At 53.1% G+C, this 26474-nt stretch overlaps 1 protein-coding gene across 1 annotated transcript; it reads left to right on the forward strand.

Moving 5' to 3' along the window:
* The first annotated feature begins 6034 nt into the window (after nt 1-6034).
* On the forward strand, nt 6035-26474 carry GNA15 (G protein subunit alpha 15). Its single transcript, XM_024568955.3, has 7 exons — nt 6035-6605; nt 13528-13712; nt 17537-17691; nt 18373-18501; nt 20836-20965; nt 22149-22302; nt 25542-26474. The coding sequence occupies exons 1-7, from the start codon at nt 6461-6463 to the stop codon at nt 25766-25768; spliced, it is 1125 nt and encodes a 374-aa protein (XP_024424723.2). The 5' UTR covers nt 6035-6460; the 3' UTR covers nt 25769-26474.

Here is a 26474-nt window from a genome sequence, read left to right on the forward strand (position 1 = left end):
GTTGTCTCCCCCATTTGGCCATCATGGATAATGCTGCTGTGAACAGGGGCGCACGAACCTCTGAGTTCTGCTTTTACTTCTATTGGATAAATGCTCCGAAGTGGAATTTCTGGGTTGTAGGGAAACTCTGGGAGTTGGAGGAGCCGCCATCCTTTTCTCACGGTGACTGCCCTGTTTCACATCCCTACCAGCCGTGTGCAAGAGTTCCAGCTTCTCCCCACCCTCCTCTTCCATCAATAGGATACCCTTGAGGGCTCCCTGGGTGCCAGGCACTGACCTCAGTGCTGCAGATACAGTGGGAGGCAGGGGGAGCAGTATTTGTCACCGTGACTGAATCTATGAAGAAAAAGCAGAGCAGGGAAGTGGGATGAGCAACAGTGGCAACTTCAGGCAGACCTGTCAGGAAAGGCCTTTCCAAGAAGGTGGCGTATGAGCAGGATCCTGGAAGACACGCAGGGAAGGAACCATGCTGCGACCTGCGGGAAGAGCTTTCCAGGCAGAGGAAACGGCCCGTGCAACGGCCACAGGGCAGGACTGTGCCTGGTGTGCTGAAGGAACAGCAAGGAGCTGACTCGGGTGCTCACAGGTGCCCCAGTGGCTGGCACAGAGAGAGTAAAGGAGAGAGGGAGGAGGTGAGGACAGGGAGGGGACAGGGGCAGGGCCTTGTGAGTCACAGACAGGACTTGAGGTTTTATTCTGAGTGAGGTAGGTGCCTTGGAGGGCTGCAGGCAGAGGAAGGACAGAACCCGATTCTGGTCCTCGCAGGAGCTAGCCTTTTGGTGCCTGCTGTGGGGAGGATAGACGGAGATGCCAGGGCCTGATTCGTGTGCTCACAGGTGCCCTCTGGTGGCTGACATGGGGAGGACAAACGGGGGTGAGGGTGAGAACCTGGAACCAGGTTGGAGGGGACTGAGTTCCAGGTGGGAGTTGATGGGAGCTGAGCTAAGTGAAGCCTCAGGAGATAAGCTGGACTTGGGAGGTCTGTTTGGGAAGGGATCCTGGTTGAGACTGCCAGTGCACATGGACATCACCTAGACTTCATGCCCTCTGTGTCCAGCGGGGGCCGCTCTCTTGCCATCCCCCTCACCTGCTGGCTCTATTGGGCATCCACCCAGAGGAGGTCCTGTTGTCACCCACATTCCACATGGGAAACCAAGGCAGGGAGAAGTCATCCCCTTGCCCTGACGGCAGGCCAGTGGCTTCCTGGGACTTGGCACCAGCTGCAACCTGTCCAGCCAGGTGGAATTGGGACAAAAATAAAATACGTAGTTCTCATTACAAAATCAGGAGCATTTCAAAACTGAAAGCCTTAAGAGCAGAGTCCTACTTTCAGGAAGCTGGCCCTGCTGGCCAGAGATAGGCACGTAGCGCCCCCCTGCGGCTGCTGTGAGCGGCAGTGCCGTGAGCAAGGGTGTTTCAGTGCCAGTCTGAGGCCCTGCCTTCCGTTCTTTAGGATGCACACAGGAGGGGGAAGGGCCGGGTGGAGACTTGTCTTATCCAAAAAAACCTCATCAGTCAATAAAAAGAGGGGGGTAGACTTTTGTACTCCAGCCTTGGGCCACCCTTAGTTGGGGGGGGGGCATGGCCTTGGGTGAGGCCAAGGGCAGGGTCCAGGGAGGGATGCAGCTGTGGCCCTCAGTGGCAAATAATCCCATCAGCTGAGGGGTGGGAGACACTTTGAAAAAACTGTAAGTATCCTATTCTCCGTTAAACAAAAGGGACATTTTTAATAACAGAGAAGCTGCAAAGACTGCATCTTTTCTGAATAAAGGGGAGTCTTTGGGCCGGAATAAATTTAGCTCTATAAAAACTCCCCAGAGCTAATGGGGGTGTAAATTAGTGTGTGCACTTTGGCAAAAAATAGCTAATATCTGGGAAATACCTTATAACCCAGCAGTTCCACAACTGAGTATTTTTCCACAGAAGTCACATACGGTCACCAAAAGGCATGGGCCAGGTGCTCACGGCTGCTCTGCTCATTCCAGCCACAAAGTGACGTTTCACCAAGCGCCCCTCAACAGAAGAATGGATGACTAGTCCAGCATGGTCCCTGTATTGCATGTTTGAAAGTTGCATAGAGAGTAGATCTTAAAACGTCTCATCACAAGAAAAAAAAATCGTAACCGTGGGGCTATGGATGCTGATTACACTTATTCTGGTGATCATTTCACAGTGTGTATAAATACTGAATCATTGTATTGTACACCTGAAACTAGTATGTGTCTATTATATCTGATTTTTAACAATAAATAAACAATGCTGATGAGAATAAGGAAGTAGATGAATATGTGGATTATATCTGGGTTTAACAATTAAATAGAAAATCCTGATAAGGAATGAGAATCAAGGAACTACAGCCACGCACACCAGTGGGGGTTTACTGCACAACCCTAACAGGAGATCGACAGAAACCAGACGCACCAGAAGCCATCTTGTGCAGTTCCATTTCCAATTTCAAAAGTGACGGGAATTAAATAGGAATTTTAAGGCTAGTCAGTTTGGTTGTGAATGTATGAAGAAAAGCAAGGAAGTAAAGAGTCATCATGTAACAGAACCAGTTCACCAAGAGGACATAGTGACCCTCAACGTGTGCACACAGAATATATGAAGCAAAATATAACAGAACTGAAAGGGGCAACAGGCAAACCTATAATTATTTTTCAACACTCCTCTCCGCAGTAAAATAGAATGAGCAGACGGAATATGAGCAAGAATATGGGAGATCTAAGCAAACCCATCAAATACACAAATACAGTGAAATGATTTTTGGCGAAACGCAATGGAGAAAGGGACAATGGATACCTACATGCAAAAAGGAAGGAAGGTAGAAAGAAAGAAAGAAAGAAAGAAACAAACAAACAAACAAACAAACTTGACTATATAAAAATTTAACTCAAAATGGATCACAGATTTAAGTGTAAAATATAAAACAATAAAAATCCTAGAAGAAAACCTCGTAGTGGCCTTGGGTTTGACAAAGAGTTCTTATAGAAAGCACCAAAAGCATAACCCATAAAGGAAAAAATATAAACGGAACATCATCAAAATTGAAAACTTTTGCTCCACGCAAACATGACTGAGAGGATTAAAAGTCAAACCACAGAGCGGGAGAGAATATTTGCGAACCACACACCTGGTAAAAGACTTGTATCTGGAATATATAAAGAATTCTCAAAACACAATAAGAGAAAAACAACCTACTAAAAGAAATGGTAAAATTTGAATAGACACTCGACCAAAGAAGATGTGGGTGGCGCATGAGCTCATGAAAAGATATCAACATCATTAATCTATTGGGGAGATGCAGCTTAAATTCACAATAAGACACCACTGCCTAAAGTAAAAAAAAATACGAACACCACCAAGTGCTGGTGAGGATGCAGGAAACTGGAACTCTCAGACATCACTGGCGGCCATGCAAAATGGTACAGCCGCTTTCAGAAAGCGTCCAGCAGTTTCTTACCAAGTTAAACACACAGGTATGCGAGGACCCAACAATCCCACTTGTAGGAACTTATGCAAGAGAAGCGAACACAACTCGTTCAGACGAGACCTGCACGGGTGTGTCCATAGTGCCAGTAGTCACGATGGTCCCAAACGGGAGACAACCAAACGTCTTTTTGTGGACGCACGCACACAGCGGGAAAACTACTCGGCAGTCGGGAGGGAGGGTCCTCATACACCCACTGCGCAGACAAGTTCCAAATGCTCAGTGACAGAAGCCAGTCTCAAGGGCCACACCACGTATGATTCCATTTATATGACATTCTCAAAAAGTTTTTTTTAAATCCTCACCCAATGAGATGTATATTGATTTGAGAGAGAGAGAGAGTAAGGGGGGGAGGGGGGAGAGAGAGAGAGAGAGACCAGGGATTGAATCTACCGCCCTTGGGCGTACGGGAGGATACTTCGACCAGCTCAGCCACCTGACCAAGGCTCAAAAAGATTTTTAAAATTGTGGCAACAAAGAGCAGACCGACGGTTCCGGGCTGGGGCAGGGTGAGGGGCGGACACTACCAAGGACAGAGTTTTTCCGGGGGAGGGCATGTGTTCTGTTAACTCTTTCACTGAAAACCTACGTAACTACCTGTGTTAAAACTCATAGAGCCAAATGCCAAAGAAAGCAGAGATAGCACCATGCATGTCTAAAAAAAATAAAAAAACTAAATAAATCTTACCACCAAAAAGCACCCCCCAGACCTAAAAAATGCTGTAGAAGCAGAGTGGTGGTGACTGCGGGGCGGGGGCGGGTGGGGGCGGGAGGCGGCTCCTGTTGGAAAGGGTGTTTGGGGACCCCCATGGGGTTGACAATGACTCAGTCCTGGCCTGACCAGGGGCCACGGGGCCACTGGGCTCACAAGGACTGGTCAGGTTACCTAGGCGCGTTTGATGCACTTTCTCTGTGGGTTTCAAATGTGCCCACAAGCTCTTCCGGTACTCCCCGATGAATTAACACGTGACAAATGTCCCCACCGGTGCCTGGCATGTGGAAAAGAGCCAGTTTGCCTTTTTGGGGAACTGGAGGGGAGATTTGTTTTGAAGCTGGAGAAATTCACAGAGGCCCGGCCCTGGTGGGGATCAAGGGCGCCCGGTCGTTTTTCTAAGGAGGTCAAGCGCAAACCACAGAAGGCATTAGACCAGGGTCTGACACCTGGTCCTGTTGCAACATGCTGGGACCTGGGTGCACCTTGGAATGGGCAGCAGGGAGATGCCCGGAGAGGGTGGCCCCCGGGTTCCTGGGCCTCTCTGCACTTCCGTCCGCCCTCTGGGCTGTGACTCAGCCCGGCCTCCTGGTTTTGCCAAGCTGGTTGTTTCTGTTCGGTGCTGTCCTCCCAGTGCTGCGCAGCCCGGACTTATTTCTGCTTTTCTTCGCCTGCCTGGCAGTGGGAAGTCACCCTGAGCTCCTCTGGGCCATCTGGCTGGGGGCGGGTGGGTGGGTGTGTAGGGCAGAGCCTGCCTGCCCCAGTGACCTGACTGGGGTGGGGGGGTCTTATCACACTTCCCATCCGCCACTCATTATGATTCAACAACAAAGAACACGGCACCTTCCTGGTGGCTGGGGCTTCGGGGTGGGGTGACAGTTGGTGCTGTGTGACCCCAGGCACGCACTCACCCTCTCTGAGCCTTGATAGTACCATCTGTGAGGGTTCCAGAGGCCCCTGAATTATGTATATCTCTTTGGGGTGCAGTGTTCCAGAACTTTCTAGAGCTTTCAAGAACCTCTCAAAGGGGATTCTGCACCCAGAAACGACAACTTGCAATACCTCCTATGGCTGTGAGAGTCAGGAAGCAGCTGTATGTTCCCCCCTGCGTGCTTGTCCTACTTTGAGGGTCTTAGGGCTAAGGGGGTCAGGGCAGGGAGCCTTGACCAGCTGGTTCAACTTGCAAGCTTCCCCTGTGCCCAGGCTGCCTGTTCAGCATCTCCTCCTGGTGCCAAATGCCATCTGGTCAGTGTGACCTTCTTCAATGCCCTGTGTGAAGCTGCAGCCCCAGCCCCCCAGCACCTCCCAGCCCTTCCTCCCCTCCATTTTTCTCTCAGAGTGTATTGCCATCTGACAGACTTGAATATTTTTTAAAACTACCTTCCCTGACTTGTCTCTCTTAACTGGAATTTTAGGCAGGGGGGTCAGGGATTTCGTCTTTCCACAGCGCCTAGGATGCCTGGCACACCGTGGGTGCTCAGTCAGTGTTTGCTGGAAGAATGAATGGCCATCCTAAAGCTGCCCGGTTATAACGGGTTTGGACCCAGGGGCAGCATGAGTGACAGCCAGCTCCAGGCCCCATCTAGTCCCATCACGGTCTGTGCCTCAGTTTACTCATCTGTACACGGGAGGAAGTAGATAACAGTAACTCTGAGGGGATGGGCACAAGAAACAAGCCCGCACAGGCAAGGACTTCAGACAGTAGGTGCCGCCCAGCCTTCCTTGTGGGTGTTCTGAGGATCGCTCCTAATTGGCTCCGAGCAGGCTCTCAGGGGTGGGCCTGGTGACAGGGGCGGGGTCAGGGGCCCGCAGAGGATGGAGTCCACCCCTTCTTCAGAATGAGGAAGGAGGGCCCAGTTAGCTGCCGGGGGCCCAGACTGCGCGGGGCCCTTCCTCGAGGTGCCCCACCCTCCCCAGGGGCACCCACCTCTCCTTGCTGCCCCAGTCAACCAGTTAGGCCGGGCCGGGCAGGGCAGGGCAGGTCTGGAGATGGGCGGGGAGCCCTGAGCCTCTGTACCCCCTCTCCTGCTCCTCCTACTTCTCCCCCAACGCCTTGTGCCTGGCGCTCAGGCCTTCCCGAGCTGGGCTGCCCAGGTGCCGGAGGCCAGGAAGTTGGGAGTTCCAGGGGGTGACCCCCAAGAAGAGGGCCGCCCCTTCACGCTTGGCTGCCGGGAGCCCTCCCTGGAGCCCACGGGGTGGGGGTGCCCTCCCCAGGGGGCCAGGGCCATGCTGCCTTGTGCCTTCTGAGGCCCCAAATCATGGCCCGGTCGCTGACCTGGCGCTGCTGCCCCTGGTGCCTGACGGAGGATGAGAAGACAGCCGCCCGGATTGACCAGGAGATCAACAAGATCCTCCTGGAACAGAAGAGGCGGGACCGAGGCGAGCTGAAGCTGCTGCTTCTGGGTGAGTCCAGGGCCTGGTGGGTTGGCAGAAGGAAGAAGGCTCCAAGAGGGGGTCCTCACCCACACGGGGGCCAGAGAACTTGGGAATCCACTTGCCAGATGAGAAGACCGAGGCACTGAGAGGCCCAGTTCCTCGTCCAGACACGGGCCCAGCCACCTTGCAGAGCATCTGCAGGAATGGAGATGGCTGGTGGGATGGCCGGGTGGGGCGGCTCCAGCCTGGCAGGCCCAGCACACCCTACCGGCTCTGTGTTGTGGGAAGGTAACCATGAGCTCAGGTCTGTCCCTGCCCAGGCCAGTAAGGCCTGTCCTGTCCCTCCATCTCCACATGGCCCCCCAGTTCCTCTCTCCCTGCCATACCTGCTGGATGGGCTGGGGTGGGGGTGGTGGGGCTTGACCTGGGTTCTGGAGGTTTATTAGCGTGAGTTTTGTGGGCAGAATGTTGCCATCTAGTTCTGATTGATGGATGGGTTCATTCATACATTGAAGATGTATTGAGTAACTCCTGGGGACACAGTGGAGAAGGAGGTGGAAGTTGTCCCTGCCTCTGGGACCTCATCTTCTGGTGAGGGAGACAGACATGAAGCCCGTAAACTAAAACAAATTCCGGCAGCTAGAAGATGGAGGAGGAAAATTAAACCAGGTGAGGGAGTGGGGGTCACTCGAAGGGTGGCAGATTGTGACCTCTGAAACTTTAGTCTTGTCACCTACACGTGTCCACTCCCCCAGACACTGTGCCCGTGTGTGGCCCCAGGGATGCGGGCCTTGGAGGGTCTCCCAGGACTCCCTGAGCTCTGGGTGGGTGCTGGGCAGGCCTCAGGTGTCCTGAAGTCACATCTGCCCGGCCCAGGTCAGAGAGGCTGGTCATCTGTATAGTCACCTCTCTCTTCTTTGCTCAGTGGGAAGTGTCGAGGAGTGGAAGGAGAGTGGGAGCCCTGGACCCTGAAATTGCACCCTAACTGAGGGACCTTCCAACTTCTAACATTGCTTCCTCTTGCTGAACTATTGAAAAGAATCCCCCCACCCCTTTATTTCTCCAAGAAGATCTGGCATAAAGTTCAAGCTCTGGCCTGTTTGGCCTCTCGGACCCCAGCCCAGCCTGCTGGCCGTGACATGTCAGCGGTAGCTGCCTGGCTTCTCTGCTCGTCATTGAGTATTTTATGTTTTCCTTAAACATTTGGTAAAATCATGAATGAGCCTGGAGATTTTTTAATTAGGAATTTAATTGCTTTACTAGCTATGTTTATATTTTATTTCTTTAATAGATAGGGTATTATTATACTAATAATATATGTGATATATTAACATATTATTTATTACTTTTAATAAATGGGCCTATTTAAGCTATCTATTCGTGAGTGAGCTTTGGTTATGAATATCTTTCAAAGAATTTGTCTATTTCTTCAAAATCGTTAAATTTATGGGCATAACATTTTTTTATAACATTCTCTCATTATCCTTTCCGTGTGGGGGGGGTCCGTAGTGATGTCCCTCTTCAATTATCTGTCCCCAGTTCTTTTCCTTCATCCGTCAGACCAGGAGTTTATCAATATTAGTGATCTTTCCTTGCACATTTCGAGTTCCTTTATCCGAACCTCAGGGCCTTTGCACTTGCTGTTCTCGCTGCCAAGAGCTCTCAGGGTCACGGCTGGCACTGTCGCTCAGGGCAGGTCTCAGCTGGACTGTCACCTCCTCAGAGACGTTTTCCTGGAACTCCACGGATACACAGACAGCCCCCTCTCTCTCTGTCCTCTGCTTGACTTTTCTTCATAGCTCTCGCTCACGGGCGCTCTCAGGTGTGTGCCCGCTTATCGTCTGCCTCTGCGGTTATAGAGTGAAGAGTGCAAGGCGGGGACCACGTCTGTCTTATTCACTCCTGTGCCCCCAGTGCCTGGCCCAGCAGGACAGTGAGCCTGACATATAGTAGGTGCCTAGTGCATGGTTTATGAAGGAGTGAACGAATGAATGAATCCGTCAGTCGGTCTTGATTCAGGGGAGATTTCCTCCAGAGCTGTGGCGCATCTTCCTGGAGCAGGGAAGGACCCTTGCCCCACCTGACCACTGCCCTGCCAGGCCTAACTCAGGAGGCCCCTTCTGCTGGTGCGGGGAAGGGGTGGGGAGGAGGTTGTGTATCCGAGCACCAGTGGCCACCCTGGGGACAGCCATGAGGACTGGTTTTGGTCACCCCCATCCTTGCCCTGAGGGCCACCTCCCCACCTCCCTCCTTTCTTGAAAATGAGAATTAAATCCAAAAGTAATTTTTTCTAGATGTTTGCTAGTCCTTTTGAGGATGAGGGCCAAGTATGTGTGAGGGGAGGGGTTGTCTGTCCCTGACAGGAAGTAATCACCATGTTGGGAGGGGTGGAGTCAGAATGAAGCCATAATCCCAGATGGGGAAACCAAGGCCCAGAGAGGTGAAGCGACTTGCCCAAGGTCACACAGCCAGTGTCAGAACCTAGAATTCCAGCTCCAAGTCTGTGTGTTTGACTGCCCTGTGAACATGCCCCAGGAAAGAAAAGCCACAGAACACCAATGACAGATGGGGAAACTGAGGTCCAGGGAGGTGGCAGCATCAGTCTGAGTCAGCATCCAGTCTGAGCCAGAGCTAAGCCAGAGCCGAGACGAGCTGCCAGCCCTCCACCCCTGCTGCCCAGACTGGCTCCTGTACCCCAGGGTTGGCGGGGGCAGGGGCTGCCAGCCCCCTGACAGGAGCCACATGCTGTCTCGTGATGCCTGGGCCTTGGCCCAGCTCCTCCGGGCATCTGCTGGGTTCCACTTCCTCATCCATCCCAGGAGGAAGTGTCACTTCCTGTCTGGGCTGCAAGACCCCGCCAGGTGGATGCAGCTGCCCTGACAGCCCCCAGCGCCATGTTGGGGTTTCCTGAGGCAGACCAGGAGCCAGGGGCTGTCAAGGTTCCAGGTCCCTCAGTGGCTTCGGGACAGGCATCGGCTGCACACAGGGGTTTCCACCTGTGGAATTTTTCAGAATTCATGCTGTGGTCCACTCGTGAGTCACGAAGTCCACGTCGTGGGTGGAGGCCAGAATTTTTTTTTCTTTAATAAAGCAGAAGAGAAGAGAAAAGAAAATCAGCGCATCGAAACCTAGTTAACTGTTGCTTCCTGAGACCTTTGTTCTCTACACTTTTGGAGGAGACCTGAGGTCTGGGAGTCGGAAGGCCGGTGAAAGGTCAAAGGGTGAAGTCCTCTGCCGTCTGTCTTGGTGCCGTCTCAGGCAGCACCCAGAGGGGCTGTCCGGCTTCTGAGTGTCTGTAGCAATGTCACGTTAGCTGATATTTTGACGACACCCGACTCATCCAACTGGCCATGTCCCATTCTGGGGGTGAAGGACATTCTCCACCAGCTGTGTGACCCTGGGAAAGGCACTGCACCCTCCTGAGCCTGTGTCTCCTCTGTAAACGGGAAACAGCAGGATTCTCAGGAGGACTGACCCAGGACAGGCACCCTTGGCCCCTGCATTGGCAGATGCCAAGAATTAAATCACGCTCACTGTGATGATGATAGTGATACCAATTGTTATTATTATCAATGTTGCTATTGTTTAGGCAGCACATGGGACCTTCCTGTATGATCATTAAAAAGCCCCTGAGGCCCTGACTGGTGTGGCTCAGTGGCTTGGGCGTCGTCCCGCAAACTGGAGGGTCTTGCAGGTTCCATGCAGGCTCCATTCTCTGTTGGGGCACGTGCCTGGGCTGTGGGCCAGGCCCCCGGCAGGGGGCGTATGAGAGGCCACTGGTCTCTGTTTCTCTTGCACATGGATGTTTTGCTCCCTCTCTTCCTCCCTCCCTTCCCCTCTCTCTAAACATAAATCAATAAAATCTTAAAAAATAAAAAGCCCACAATCTCTGGACTCAGGCAGAACTGAGTGTGAGTCTCGGCTTGGCCACTCGCCAGCTGTGAGACCCAAGGTAGTCCCCTCAACAGCTCTGGCACTCAGTCTTCCTACCCGAAAAGTGGGGCCGAGAGCCGTCGCTCTTGCCGAGAGGCCCACGTGAGGTGGTGCTTCCTGCTCTCAGCTCTCAGGGGTGTGCGGGCTTCATCACTTTCGCTTTCCCCTAATCTGCAAGCTTCTGAAGACTGGAGGTGTCCTCAGGTTTCCAATTAGGCATTGAGGCTGTGATATTCAGGTGTTTCAATTCCAGAGTATTTAGTGAGCTTGATGAACTAAACTCCACGAAGTTCCAGAATCTGAGACACATTTGGCCCCACACTGGAGAGCTTATAGACCTGGGGGACCCGCCAGCGGGTTTTTTTTTTAAGGAAACTTTTATTTGGGAAAATTTAGATGTACAGAAAAGTAGTAGGGAGAGTACACAGAGTTACCCTCTACTGCTGAGCAGCTTCCCCTCCCACTCACATCTCATAGAACTGCAGCACCGCGGTCATAGCTGAGGAATTGACAGGGGACCCTTCCTGTCACATCGCTGTTAACTAAACCCCAGATGGTGCATTGGGCCATTTGACTGTCTTTCCCACAAAGGCCCTTTTTTTTTGTTCCAGGACCCAATCCAGCATTTCACATTGCATTTAGAGTTCTATTTTTTTTCTCTCTCTTAACTTACTTTGAAATGCATCCAGACTTATAAAAAAAAGTTGCGCCTGGATTCTTCTGCAAATGTTAACATTTTACCACATTTCCTTTATCCTTCTCCCCCCAAATATATACACACATGTGTATGCTACATGTAAGTATATATACAGACTTGTAATTTATTTAATGCATAATTATAGCTATAATTATTTACTATACATGTGTATATTTAATACAAATGTTTTCATTTTTTCTGAACCATTTGTAAGTTGCAGACCTGATGCCTTTTTACCCCTAAAAACTTCAGTGGGCTTAAGTCCCACTACAAAGCAAAGCCCCCCAGGACCACGGCAAATGCCGGCCAGGAGCCCAGGGCGGTGCTGTCAGCCGCTCCCCCCCCGCCCCGACTCACACCTGCCAGCTTTCCCAGTTTCCCCACTAACGTCCTTTACAGCAACACAGACATGTCTCTCTCTCATTTTTTAAACCCCACCCGAGGATATTTTTTATTAATGATTTTTTTAAAGAGAGAGAAAAGGACAGAGAGGGAGGGATGGAGGGAGAGATGTGAGAGAGAAACAGCGATTGGTTGCCTCCTGTACATGCCCCAAGCGGGGATTGAACCTGCAACCTAGGCATGTGCCCTCACTGGAGACCTTTCTGGTGTACAGGATGATACTCCAACCAACGGAGCCACCCGGCCAGGGCAAAAGTGGCTCTTTTCCTTAGACTTTGATTCTAGTGGATTTATAACACCCAGTGCTACCTCAGACCTGCCCCTCTTACCCTCAGACATGCTGGGGGTAGACAGGGGATAAGATAGTCCTGGGGGTTGATGCAAGGTAGCACCTTCCTTCTCTTTGCCTCCCATACTCACCACCCTCCTTTCTGCTCACCTCCCTCTGCTTTCATTTCCTCTTTCTGGGCTCCAACCAGGCCACCCCTTCCCTTTTTGATGCTTTTCCAGTTCCTCCTGCACAGGCCCCACTCCGGTCCCTGGAAAACCCCCGCACCCGTGTCCCCCAGAACCAAGCAGGGTGATCGGATGTTGTAGGAACCTCCCAGCCTTGAGCCTCCTGTCTGGCTGCCACACTCATTTTACAGACAGAAAACAGAGGCACTGAGAGGGAGGGAGGGGGGTTCTGGAGGTCAGACAGCAGGGTGCTGAGACTTGGTCTTTGAGCTTCTGCTCCGAGGCTGTTGAAGATTCCAGAACTGATATCACAGAGGGCCAGCACCCTCTCTCAGAAGGGGCCTGTGGTTTCATCTCGCAGTTGGCCTTGTAGCTGGCCCTGCGAGGGCTCCTCTCCCCACTTTGGTCCATCAAGCAAGCCCTGTTTATTCTGTCTCCCTAATATCTCTCGAATATGACCCCTTTTCACCAGTTTCCAGGGCTACACCATCATCTTCCTACCTCTAGAGCCCAGTGCCTCTGCTCTGGTACCCCACAGCCTGTCCTCCCCCGAAACAACCACCAGAGGGCGCACGTGAGCATCCGAGTCTGGTCCTGTTCCTCCTCCAATCACAGCCCTGCAGGACGCCCACCTCCCAGGGGTAAAAGCCCAAGTCCTGCCACCAGGACCTGCACGACCTGCCCAGTCCCCTTCCTGCCATCACCTCCTCCCTCTCTTTCCCTCCGGCCGCCTAACACTCTTCATCCTATTATGTTTCCTTCATAAAAGTTTCTCTACGTGAGATTATTATAGCAAAAAATATGAATTATAATTTTGACAAACACTGATGCTAATAAGAATAGTGGACACTAATGTGGCTCTTCCTGTATATAAGCATGCTCCAAGCCATGGCCCACACAGTGTTCCTAAAAAGGACAGATAGTAAACGTTTTCAGCTGTGTGGACCAGAGGGTGTCGGTCCAACTGCTCAGCTCCGTCCTGGTAGGGAGAGAATAGCCACAGACGATGCAAGCACCGGTGGGTGTGGTCACGTGCCAATAAAACTTTATCGATAGACACTGAAACCTGAATTTCATTTAATTTTCACGTGATACGAGACAATTTCCTTTTGATTCCTTTCAGCCATTTAAAATGTAAAAACTGGGACGCGGGAAGTATCAGAAACAGAAAAAACACGCAAACCGTGAAAACCCCCTGGCCGTGCAAACACAGGCCGTGGCTGGATTCGGCCAAGCGCCGCAGTTTGCCGCCCCCGCCCAGGAGCCCCTAACGGCGGACTCGTTCCGTCCTCCCGCGGACGGAGCAGGCAGGGCCCGTCCCGATCCGGGGTTTTTGGGAAGGGAGACTCCTTTTGGGAAGGGTGGTGAAGACTCTCCCCAGGGTCCCTGGGCGCGGCCTCGGCCCCGGGGTTTGAACTCGGGAGGTCGAGGTTGAGGCCGAGCGATGGCGTGCCCCCGCAGGCCCCGGCGAGAGCGGGAAGAGCACGTTCATCAAGCAGATGCGCATCATCCACGGGGCTGGCTACTCGGAGGAGGACCGCAAGGGCTTCCGGCGGCTCGTTTACCAGAACATCTTCGTGTCCATGCGGGCCATGATCGAGGCCATGGACCAGCTGCAGATCCCCTTCAGCAGGCCGGAGAGCCAGGTGAGCATCCTGGGGCTGCCACACGGGCGCCATGTCTCTTAGGACCCCCCGGGTCCTTGTTAAGAACACCTCTTCCTGGGGTTTCGTGGGACCTTGCCGTGCATTCCAGGCAGCTCCACACCAGCATGCTCCCCCCTTCCTTGTGCCCTGTGCACCCCCAGCGCTCCACCCTTGGACCTCATGATTCGCGGGGAGTTAGTGCCTGTTCGCTGTTGGAAATATTAATACAATGTACTGATTACTGCGGGGAGGGGCTGCTATGAAGTTCATGCATCACATCATCTTTAAAAAAATTGTTTTGTTGTGATAAGAATACTCAACACGAGATCTGCCCTCTCGAATTTTAAGTGCACAGTACGGTATCGGCGGGAGAAAGGATGTTGTGTAGCAGAGCTCAACCCCTCAAGTCGCCGAAACTGCCCATTGAATAGCACATCCGCATGCCCCGCTCCAGCCCATTCTACTCTGGTCCCTTGAGTCTGCCTATTGCTTCGTGTAAGTGGGGTCATGCAGTGCTTGTCCTTCGGTGACTGGCTTATGTCACTTACTATGATGTCCTCAAGGTTTATCCACATTGTTGCCTATTGTAGAAGTTCCTTCTTTGCATTTTGTTTTTTAATTTAAAAAATTTCCACTTATTGATTTGGAGAGAGAGAAACATCAGTTTTGTTGTTTCTCTTATTGATGCATTGATTGGTGGATTCTTGTACGTGCCCTGACTGGGGTTCACCTGCAACCTTGGTGTTTCGGGATGATGCTCTAACCAACGGAGCTACCCGGCCAGGGCTTCGTTTTTATTTTTCAATTACAGTTGACATTCAATAATTTCGTATTAGTTTTAGGTGTACAGCATAGTAGTTGGAGAGTCATAAACTACAAGAATTTCCTTCTTTTTAAAGGCCGAATACTGTTCCACTGCATGGACGGACCCCATTTTCCTCATGCATCATCCATCCACGGGCATTGGGTTTTTCTACACCTTGGCTATTAAGAATAGTGTTCCAGTGAACGTAGGAGCGCTCGCATCTTTTCAAGATGTGATTTCATTCTGTTTTTGGATAAACATCCAAAAGTTGAGTTGCTGGACTACATAGCGATTCTATTTTTAATTTGGGGGGGCCGCCACACTGGTTTCCAAAGTGGCTGCACCGTTTTGCATCCCTACCAATAGTGCAGAATTTCCAATTTTTCCACCTCCTCACCAACACTGGATGGTTTTTTGTTGTTGTTTGTTTGTTTGTTCTACAATGGTCACCCTTAGAGGTGTGAGGTCACATTGCCTTTCTAGAATCTGAAAGCATCTCACTTGTGAGTCTGGGGTGGTCCAGGGACTTGGGAAGAGCGACCGGGTGGGCCAGCGGCCCCTCCCTCACAGGGCTGGTGTGAGGGTGTGACGACTGGAAAACGCCCGAAGCGCTCAGCGCTGCGCCTGGACTGTGGTGTGGGCTCGGTGAGCGTCCGCGGGTGACATGATTCTTTATTCCGTACAGTGACCCATCTCCACTGGTGCCCCACTTTACAGCTGAAACGGAGGCTCCCCAAAGGACAGCCACTACCCCGTCTTCCATCACCATACATTTTTTTTTTTTAAATTCTCAGCTTTTCTGGAATGATCTTTTATGTCTGGCTTCTGGTGCTACACGGTATATCTGTGATCCACCCATCTTTTGGTGGCATAGTTGTGGTTTATTTTTACCATAACTGTGTGCCATGGTTTGTTTATTTGTCCATTCTAATGTTGTTGACATTTGGGTCATCTGCCTCTTTCTGTTGGGTATCTACCTAGAGGGGGCATGTACGAGACACCAAAATGTTTTTCAGGTAATTGTAGAAATTCATATTCCCACAAGCAGCGCATGCAGAGTTCTGGTTGCCCCTTGTCCTAGTCAACACTTGATGTTGTCTGTCCCTTCACTGAAGCCACTCTGGTGGGCGCTTGGTGGCATTTCATTGTGGTTTTGATTTTCGTGGCTTTGATGAATAGTGAGCTTGTGTACCTTCTCGTGTATTTTCTTGGACACTTGGACATTCTGTTTTGTGAAACAACTGTCCAAATCTTTTGTCTATTTTTTAATTTTGTTTTTTTCCTACTTAAAAAAGTATAAAATGTTTCTCAGTTTTTAAAAAAATCTTCAGCTGAGGAAATGTTTATTGATTTTAGAGACAGGGGGAGGGAGAGAGAGAGAGAGAAAGAGAGAAATGTGAGAGAGAAACATTGATCAGTTGCCTCCCGTACGCACCCTGACTGGGGATTGAACCCACAGCCTAGGTAGGTGCCCTGACCAAGAATCAAACCTGCAACCTTTTTTGTGGACGGGACGATGCTCCAACCAACTGAACCACCCGGCCAGGGCCCTCAGTTTTTTCTTTACTGATTTGCAGCAAATTCTTTGTATACTCTCGATAGAAACCCTTTATTTCACATGTATTGTTAGATTTATTCCTAGGTATTTGCTATCTTTTGATACTGCTGTAAGTGGGATTTAAATTTTAAAAAATGTCCACTAGTTAGTGGGTAGTATGTAGACACACATTTGATTTTTGTTTATGGACCTCGCATTTGTGGGCCCTGTTAAGTTCTCTTGGTTATTTTAATAGTTTATCTATGGACTACTTTGGATTTTCTACATATGGTCATGTCCTCTGTGATAACCGCAGTGTAACTTTCTCGAACGCGCCCTTTCATGCCTTTGCCCTGGCGGGACCGCAGCGCAGTGTTGATTAGAAACGGCGAGAGTGGGCGCCGCTGTCTCCTCTCCAGTCCCCGCCTCTCAGAGCAAAGGACCCCGTTCACTTCATTCCAAGCACATTAAGCTCCATTCGGGACCTTCACGGAATATAATTTTGACTCTTAATTTTTAGGAGGATTTTTCTCTTAATTTTTGCTTTTACAATTACTATTCATTTTGACTATGTTTTTAAAAACTTCGGAGTTCACCTCTTTTCAGGCTGCGCGTTATTTTGCTCAGGCTGCCGTGTCGCAGTGCCGCAGACCGGGGAGCTTACACAGCGGAAATGTATTTTTTCACAGTTCCGGAGGCTGGCAGTCCGAGGTCACGGCGCCAGTGGGCTGGCTTCTTAGGGCTTCTCCCCTTGGCTCGCAGATGACTGTCTTCTCCCTGCGTCCTCACATGGCCACCCTGTTCTTCTGTATGAGGCCACCAGTTGTGTATTAGATCGGGGCCCACCCTCAGGACCTCATTTTAACTCAGTCACCTCCGTAAAGACCACACCTCCAAATACAGGTGCATCCGCCCAAGGGGTTAGGACTTACATACCAGAATTTGCCGAGGATGAGGTAGTGGACAAAATCCAAGCCGGAACAAGCTGCAAACTGTTTAACTGATTCTACACAGGGATCATTCACAGACACCCAGGTCTTACCCGTCCCCCACCCCTGGGGCTGTCGTGTGCTCTGCCTCGGGGTGGGACGTGGGCGAGTTGCTTCTTATGCCTCAGGAGCCTAATCTGTAACAGGGGGGACACCTGTAGGGATTGTCGCCTAGAAGTCAAGGAACCAGTGCTGGTAAAGAGCAGGAGGGGTGCCCTGCACTTAGGAGGCCCCCAGTGCACACGGGCATGGCCTTCGTCCCACGCTGTCCTCCGCACTGTCCTCCGCCACGCGCTTCTCTGCTTCCCCTGGGCCTGGGCACCGCTCTCCCCGCGCTCCCTCTGTGGTTGAATGCATGAATGGAGGCAGGAGCGCGTCAGGCGAGATGGGGAGGTGAGAATGTGCAGGGGGCTCCGGGCTAGGAAGAAGAGGCAGTCGAGAAAGGAGGGGAAGAGGGCTTGCTGGCTCTGACCTGCCTTGTCGGTGCCCCCAGCACCACGCCAGCCTGATCATGAGTCAGGACCCCTACAAAGTGGCCACTTTCGAGAAGCACTACGCGGCGGCCATGCAGGAGCTGTGGAGGGACGCTGGCATCCGGGCCTGCTACGAGCGCCGGCGCGAGTTTCACCTGCTTGACTCTGCGGTGTAGTGAGTCTGGGGTCAGGGTGATGGGTGCGGGTGGGGGGGCTGGGGGTGGGGGTGGGGGCAGAGGCTTTGGGTGAGGTGGTCACTGGGAGCAGCCACAGGCGGCTGAGATGCAGCCAGCGGACACGCAGTCCCAGGACTGCACCTGAGCAGAGGGGTCCCAGGTGGCCAGCTCCTACCCTGGGGACCTGCCGTGGGGCACATGCTGGCTGTGGGACGGTTGTGCTCCAGGGTAACATCATCCCTGGGGTGACATTGTCCCTGGGGTGATCCTGTTTTGGGAGTGATGTTATTCCTGGGGTGATGCTGCCCCAGGTGACACCATTTCTGGGGTGATACACGAGGTGATGCTGTCCTGGGCATGATGCTGGGCACCTTGGGTGATTTGCTCCCAGGCCATCACTATTCTGGGGGCAATGCCGCTCTTGGTGACAGCCCCCCAAGGTGACACCCCTCTGCAGTGTTGCTCTTCTTGAGGTCACACTGTCTTATGGTCATGTTGCTCCAAGCTGCTCCTCCCAGTGCCCCCACGGCCTCTGGGTGGTGTTCCTGTGCCCCAGACCCCAAAGATCCTGGCCCCTCCTGGGGGGTCTCCCTGATCAGGGTCCTCACTGGGCCCTGGGTGGTGGTTCTGAGAAGCCAAGGGAGGCTGCAGGGCCGGGCTCAGGACTTGTTGCTCCCCAGCTACCTGTCAGACCTGGAGCGCATCGCGGATGAGGGCTACATCCCCACGGCCCAGGATGTGCTTCGCAGCCGTATGCCCACCACCGGCATCAACGAGTACTGCTTCTCTGTGCAGAAAACCAACCTGCGGTGAGCGCAGCCTGCATGGTGGGGAGTGCTTCCTGGAGGAGGGGCAAAGCAGCTGGGGCCCTACGGGATAAGTAGGAGTTTCCTAGGACCAGCCCTCCAGGGGCTTCTAAGCTAAAGGAGGCAGAGCTGGATATGGACACCTCCAGTCCCCAATATAGTCAGGACTGGGACCTGGAAGAGCCCAGAGTGAGGCACCAGAGCTCTGGGAGGGGAGGTCTTCCTGCAGGAGGGAACGTTGGTATTAGGGCATTGAAGGATAAGTAGTAGTTCACTAGTGCCAACTCTTGAGAGGCTGTCGTGCAAGAGAAGCAGAGACTGTGTGATCAGAGCTATGGCCAGAGGGATGGATTTGAGGCTGGGGAAGCTCAGAAGGTGATCCCTCTAGTGGTCAATACGGGGCAAGACTGGAGGTCTGGGAGTTAGGACCTCCATGACCTCCGTGGTCCAGGAGCCATGGTCCAGGCAGGAAGGGCTGGTAAGGGCCAGGGGAGTGGCCTTGGGGATGGAAAGGAGGGGATGGTGCAAGACACCTTGCTGATGTAGAGTGGGCAGGACTAGATAAGCGTGAGACATAGAGCAGGGAGTTGAAAACAACTCCCAGTTTTCCCAGGAAGGTAACCGGGTGGAAGGTGGCACCACCGCAGTGGTGGTGGCAGCGGTGGCGGCGGCGGCATGGGGGTGTTAGACAAGACGGCCGAGTCAGAGGGGTCTGGGGCGCCTGGGAGGTGGCTGGGCACGCACAAGCCTGAGCTGGAAGACAGGGCTGTGGTGGCTAGTGCCGCATGCTGGCATCCAGGTAGGATGATGGCCAGTGTCAAAGCCCAAGGAGAGGTCAGGAAGAACGCGGCGGGAGAAGAGACCCCTGAGATTGGCCGTTAGAGGTTCATCAGCGACCTCAGCAGGCTCCGTGTCTGTGGGCTGGTGGCAGGGAGCTGTGGCGAGAGCAGCATGATGTCTGGACACAGGGGTTGTGACCAACCCGCCTGTGTCGAGTGTCTCACTTCCCTGGGCCACCTGCTCCCAGCCCAAACACGCTGTTCTGGCCTCTGCACTAGTCCTTTCCAGGAAGGTTCATAACTGAGCTGTCTTCCACAAGGAAGGGAAAGTGGCCACTCACTCATGATCTCCTTCGCTAGATGGAGAGTCCCACAAGGTTTGGGGCTGAGTTTCAGCCTCCCGCTTCATAGCGATGATCAGAACGAGGTGGCAAATGTGGGAGCCGGCAAATGTGGCAGGCTGGCCGGAAGGATGGGAGGGTGAGTGTGTGGGTGGGTGGGTGGGTGGATACACAGGTAAGTGGGTGGATGGGTAGATAAATGGATAGATCAGTGAATGGATAGTATGTGGGTGGAGGACGGATACATGGGTGGGTGGATGGGTAGGTAATAGTTCAGGTGTGAAGGCGGAGCTTGGGGACATTTACAAGGAAGGCTAGACTGGGGAGGGGATTTTCAGGTGGGAGACTTGAGTGTGTGCTAAGGCTGAGGAGAGAGGTTAGTCAGTGGAGTGAGGGTGCAGAGGCAACAGACTCTGAGATGGGAGGCTGGCAAACAGTGTACCCCACCTCTGCCTCAGTCTCCAGAGCCTGCTCTCATCCATGGCACCCACACCTCCTCTGGATATGGGGGTTTGAGGGAGTCTAACGCACGAGAGGGGAGGGTCTCTGGGATCAGGGGCCACAGGCACTAGCTGCTTTCCCCTCCTGCCCCGGGGCAAGTCCCTTCTTGCTCTGAGGTTTCTGGCATTTCCTGTTGGCTGCCTGAGTACCGGGTCACATCCCGGGGAAATGACGCAGGGCTTGTTATCGCGACCCACATTTCTTAGACGGCAGCACAGGAAGGCAGAAGGGCTGGGGCTTCTGTTGTGGTGAGTGAGGGTGGAGGCCCTGACCTTGGGCCACACACAGAGGGGATGGTGTTCGCCACTGGACAATCTCCTGGCCAGCCAGAACACAGCACCCCCACTTCACTGATAGGGAAATTGAGTCATGTGGATGGTCTGCGGTTTCCCCTGGGTCAACCAGGCAGAACCAGGGCGGACTCCGGGTCTGTCCTCTGCCATGAGGGTAGAAATCAGGCAACCCGGTGCAGTAGAAGCTTGGGGTAGTCCCCTCTCCTCTCTGCACCTCAGTTTCCTCATCTGTCTAATGGGTGCAATAGCGACACCATTGGGGGGTAAATGCAGTGACACACAAGAGGTGTGGGCCCAGTGGCTGGCCCCTGTTCTTGCTGCTTGTCATGTTGATCTTGGTGCGTCCCAGACGTGACCGGGGTCTGGGTGCCATGTTGTGGGGTTCCGATTAGGCCTGAGCTCTGAAAGCGGGCACTTTGGTAGGATTGTCGATGTTGGGGGCCAGAGGTCGGAACGCAAGAAGTGGATCCACTGCTTTGAGAACGTCATCGCCCTCATCTACCTGGCCTCGCTGAGCGAGTACGACCAGTGCCTGGAGGAGAACAACCAAGAGGTGAGGGGCCCCTGAGAGGCAGGAGCGCCGTCCCCTCTGCTCTCCTCCTCCCGTGGGCCCAGGGACCCCCCGCCGAGCGGGAGGCCTCAGTGCCACTCTTGAGCAGCCTGCGTGTGTCTGGTGAGGCTGAACCTCATGTTCCCTTCTTTCCCGATCGATCATTGAGCCCGAAACTGATCCACAAGCATTTGTGTTGCCAGCGACACAAGCAGCATGCGTGCACCCCCCCCCACACACACGGGGACAGTCATGTGCTGAGGTACCTCCCCCACCCAAAGCACAATGCAGACTGTCCTGGAAATACTGTCACACTGAAGGGACAGTGTCACACCTTGACTCAGAAACGCTGTGAGGATCAAGTTTCGTGACTTCTCCTAGTTCACACCCTGCATGGGGGTCGGGCACACTGTCACCTCTGACGTGTGCACGTTCAGTGGCTGAAGTGTCACCCGGACAGTTTGCGCACTTGAGAGGGAGGTGTTATAATTCTGACTTTCAGGCTAAATCAGACGGAACGCATCTGAGGTCATTCGGACACAGCTCTTGCTCGAGTCCAGCGACGGGAGATGTCCTAGGTCACTCAGGCGGCTGTAACAAGTGACCACAGACGGGGGCGGGGGGCGGGGGTGGCAGTGCTGAGACCACAGAAAAGAACTCCCTTCCGGTTCTGGAGGCTGAAGTCTGAGATCCAGGTGTCAGCAGGGCTGGTTCCTCCGGTGCCCCAAGGGACAGTCTGTCCTGTGCTCCCCTGACGGCTGGTGACTGTGGCAGGTGACTATGGCAGTCCTCAGTGTTCCCTGTCTTGTGGGTGCGTCACCCCACTGCCACCTCCATCGTCACATGGCTTCCTCCCTGTGCGTGTCTGTGTCCTAATTTCCCCTTTTTATAAGGACACCACTCATTGGGCTGGGGGCCAGCCACCCAATTCCAGTATGCCGTCTTCTTAACGAATTACATCTTCAAAGGCCCTATTTCCAAATAAGGTCATGTTCTGAAGTTCCAGGCAGACCTGAATTTGGGGGGGACACCCCTAGTCAAACCAGGTGACACACGAAACCATGTTGGGCGCACAGAGGCAGCTAGCTGCACGCCCTCAGACCCCTCCCCACGTGGGGGAGGGAGGGCTCCTGTTCGGCCACGCTGGCCGGCCTGAGCCATGAGCTGCCTCTGCCCCCCAACCCAGAACAGAATGAAGGAGAGTCTGGCCCTGTTCGGCACGATCCTGGAGCTGCCCTGGTTCAGAAACACATCGGTCATCCTCTTCCTCAACAAGACCGACATACTGGAGGAGAAGATCTCCACCTCCCACCTGGCCACCTACTTCCCCAGTTTCCAGGGTGAGCGTTCTAGAACTTTCAATACCTACCTCCCAAAAGCAGCTCCCAAGAATGATGCCCATCCAGGCCTCACCCCAGTCTGGAGTCAGCACAGTTTCAAATACGATTGGACGGGCCTGAGTTCTAGACCCAGTGTTTGCACTGCCCAGCCTCTCTCTGTCGTCAGTTTTCCCATCTGTGGAATGGGGGTAAACAACAGGTGCCTTCATACTTGATGGCATCGCTTAAAGCGGAGGGTTTTCCAAAGACACATATTATAGATCTTGTGAGCGTGGGTAGGGTTCATTGTCATAAAGCATGTCCAGAAGGCGTCGCCAACTATTTCCAGCATCTTCTTAGATTTTTGACACTTTTCTTTTTCTAACTTTTATTGTTGGCTCATTTATACTTAATTGTATAGCAATTTTATATATTTTTTTTATTTTTAAAGACTTTATTCATTTATTTTTAGAGAAAGGGGAAGGGAGGGAGAAAGAGGGAGAGAAATATCAATGTGTAGTTGCCTCTCGTATACCCTCAACTGGGAACCTGGCTCGATACCAGGCATGTGTTCTGACTGGGAATCCAACCGACAACCCTTTGGTTCGCAGGCCGGAACTCAATCCACTGAGCCACACCAGCCAGGGCGCAATTTTATTTTTATATCAGTGACTGACCTCTGAACAAGTCTTTCCAAAGCACACGGCTCAGGTTTCCGAGGTGCAGCAGCCCTCTTTCATGCGATGCTCGTAGCTAATAGATTTGTGTAACGTCTGGTTAAGTGTGCGTTCATCAGGAGGAATACCACGGGTTTGGGCGCCCAAGGCATAAAGGGCCCAGGCTAACTAGAGCAGAGCACAGGGAGTGCTGGGCACCGTGCGGTGTATCTTCCAGAGGAGGCCTGGGCTTCCGGTGAGTCCAGGGAAGGATGCACCGGCTGGCACTTTCCCCGGAGAGCCACTGTGAAGGTGAAGGGAGCTGCTGCAAGTGTCCCAGCTGAGTAACAAACGCCCCCCAAAGTTAGCGGCTTAAACCAGCCATTTTCACTTTGCTTACGATTGTGGGGGGTCAGGAATTTGGGAAAAATTGAGGCTGGGAGGTTCACCTGTGGCATCAGCTGGGGTGGTTGGGACTGGAGATGCTCTTGGGAGACAGCTTCTTGCGCCATGTAGATGGTGACTCTGTGCTCCTCCTCCTCTCCCTTCCTCCCTCTCCTCCTTTTACTGCCTCTCTCTCTCTCCCTCCCTCCCCATCTCTATCTTTCTCTTTCTTTCCCTCTCCCTCCCCCGACCTGCTGTCTGCTAACCCAGGGTCAGTTCACAGCGTGGCTGTCTCAGGATGGTCAGACTGTGGCCTGGGTGGAAGCCTCTGCTCCTGACCTTGCCTCAGAAGCCCCAGACGGTTACATCTACTTCATGCCATTGGTCAGGAAAATCGGTCAGGCCGGCCCAGACTCAAATGGAGGCAAACAGAGTCTACCTTATAATGGCCAATGGCCTGCGTCTACAGGGGGGAGGAGGCAATGGCAGCCGCCTTGGAGACCAGCTATCTTTGTTTCCCTGGGCTGCTGTGACAAATGGCCACGGAACGGGGGCCTGAAAACAACAGACGTTTATTCCCTCACAGCCCAGGAGGCTAGAAGTGTGAAACCAAGGTGCCGGCCAGTGAGTGGGCGAGCAGGGTCGGTTCCTCCAGGGGCTCTGAGGGAGGCTCTGGCCCAGGCTGCTCTTCCGGTGTCACGTGGTTGCCTGCAGCCCTTTGCTTTCTTGGACTTGTAGATGCACCACCCTGCTCTCTTCCTCCATGGGCACACGGCCTTCTCGCTGTCTCGGCTATCTCTCCTCCTTTTATAAGGACGCAAGTCACGGAATTTGGGGTCCAGCCTCACTGAGTGTGACCTCATTTCTACTTAACTCATTACATCTGCAAAGGCCCTGTATCCAAATAAGATCATATTCTGAGGTTCTCAGTGGACATGAGTTTGGGTGAGGAGACACTATTTACCCCAATGTACAACCAAATGCGGTAGGTGAAGACCTTGGTTCATGTGCACCAAGCTTTGGTGGCATCACCGTGGGTGTGACCCCTGACCTTGTCAGAGCCCAAGTAGCCAGTCTCAGCCAATCACACCCACAAAACTCAGGGTCTGGGTGACAGATGCCAACTTGTTCCAGGATGGTGGCCTGGACACCCCTCACCCCCACTCCCAGCTGCGCAGCACTTGGAGAGTTGGGGAATAGGGATAAAGTAGATAGTTTTGAGGACTGTTTGTTTTCTTTAAGGTCAAAAGGAACCCCCACAACTCATCCATCTCTCCCGGCCAGAGGCTGGGGCACCCAGTGTGCTAAACTTCTGGCTCTTGGCCGTTCACTCCTATGTACTAAATAAGACTGGTGACAATAATTAACCGATAACAGCTAGCATGTGCAGCACGGGGGGAAGCACCCTTATGTACTGACTTGCTTAATCCTCATTAAAACCCCCCAAAACCCTGTGAAGTAAAACTCATTCTTCTCACCACTGTAGAGATGGGGAAACTGAGGCACAGAGAGGTACAGTCACTTGCCAGAAATCATACAGTCAGTGACAGAGGCAGGATTCCAACCCCGGGCCTCTGGATTCGGAGATGGCAGGCCCCACCCACTCTGCTAAGCCGCTTGTCTGGAAGGGCGGTGATAGCGCACACTCGGGAAGCCTGCAGATCATTGAGCACGGGGCCCTGGACGTGCCTGCTTTGAGTCCTCACAACTCTGGAGGCCCGGGACTATTCTGATCCTGATTTTACACACGAGGAAACTGAGGCTCACACAGGTCATATGGGTTAACACGTAAACAAACCAGTAAGTAGCAGAGCCAGGCGTTGGGCCCTTAACGCACGTGCTTTCACCACAGCCGCCCCTGCGCTCGCCAATGCTGCCGTCCCTCCCCTTCTCTGGGCCTCAGTTTCCTGTCTGCACCAGCATCTGTCTCTGCAGCGCCAAACCCAGCAAAGAGAGAGGGTCTCTCTTCAACACAAATTCGGACCAGAGTCCCAGAGCAGAGGCTCATCGGTACATCCCAAGTCATGTGACCCACCCAGCCTGATGTTCCTGATGGCTGAGCCGGAGTCACGTGGCCCGCTACATGGCGTCCACCTGCTGGACTGTAGTGGATGGGTGGTTGCTGGGGTCCCTGTCGCCCTAAGTTGCCCATATTGAGAAGAGGGTCCCCACCTGCCTCAGAAGCCCTATGCCCTGACTGCCCTCACCTTTGCCCCCTAGGCCCGAAGCAGGACGCGGAGGCAGCCAAGAGGTTCATCCTGGACATGTACACCCGCATGTACTCCAGCTGTGTGAACGGCGCTGACGGGGGCAGGAAGGGCCCGCGTTCCCGACGCCTCTTCAGTCACTACACATGCGCCACTGACACCCAGAACATCCGCAAAGTCTTCAAGGACGTGCGGGACTCGGTCCTGGCCCGCTACCTCGACGAGATCAACCTGCTGTGACCTAGGCCCCGCCTGCCCGGTCAGATGAAAGTGTGGCAGGCAGGACATGCGGGCGGGGCCAGAGCTCAGAAAGCCCAGACACCCCACTTGTCGCTCCTGGCCTCGGTGGTGGGAGGGCCACCAATGTGTTGGGGATGGAAGGCCAGTCGCCGCCTCTCCTCTGCCCCTCTCCAGGACAGCCTCTGGGCTCCCCTCTAGACTCAGTTTACCTCCTCGGAAAGAGAGCACAATGGCCATTTGGGATGCCAGGGTGGAAGAAAAGGTAAAGAGAGCAGGGGATGAAGGACTTGGGTGGGTGGGCTCTCTTAGGATCCCGACTTCTGGGTGTGTCACCTCCTGGTCAGGAGTTTGGAATCCCCCAGGGGTGATGCACATCCCCAGGAATGGGGCTGTGGTCCTTCAGGCCAGGAACTGGACTCTGGCGCCCCCTAGTGGACAGGAGACGGTACCTCCCAGCCTGAGGACTCCATACCTCAGACACCTTCCTTTGAGGGGTGTCTTTTTAAGAGTCTCATGGCTAAAAATGTATCCTGTTCAGGATTGCAGATGAGGGAAACTGAGGCCCACAGGCATTCCCCCTCCTTCCCAGGCTGGGGGCCAGGCGCGCTACATCTTAAAACCTACTGTATTTATTCCCTCACCTGCAGGGCCCTTTGCAGATTGAACATTAAAGAAATGACATTCTGGAGACCTGTGATTTCTGAGG

The sequence above is a fragment of the Desmodus rotundus genome, chromosome 9 (assembly GCF_022682495.2).
Source record: "Desmodus rotundus isolate HL8 chromosome 9, HLdesRot8A.1, whole genome shotgun sequence".
NCBI lineage: Eukaryota > Metazoa > Chordata > Mammalia > Chiroptera > Phyllostomidae > Desmodus > Desmodus rotundus.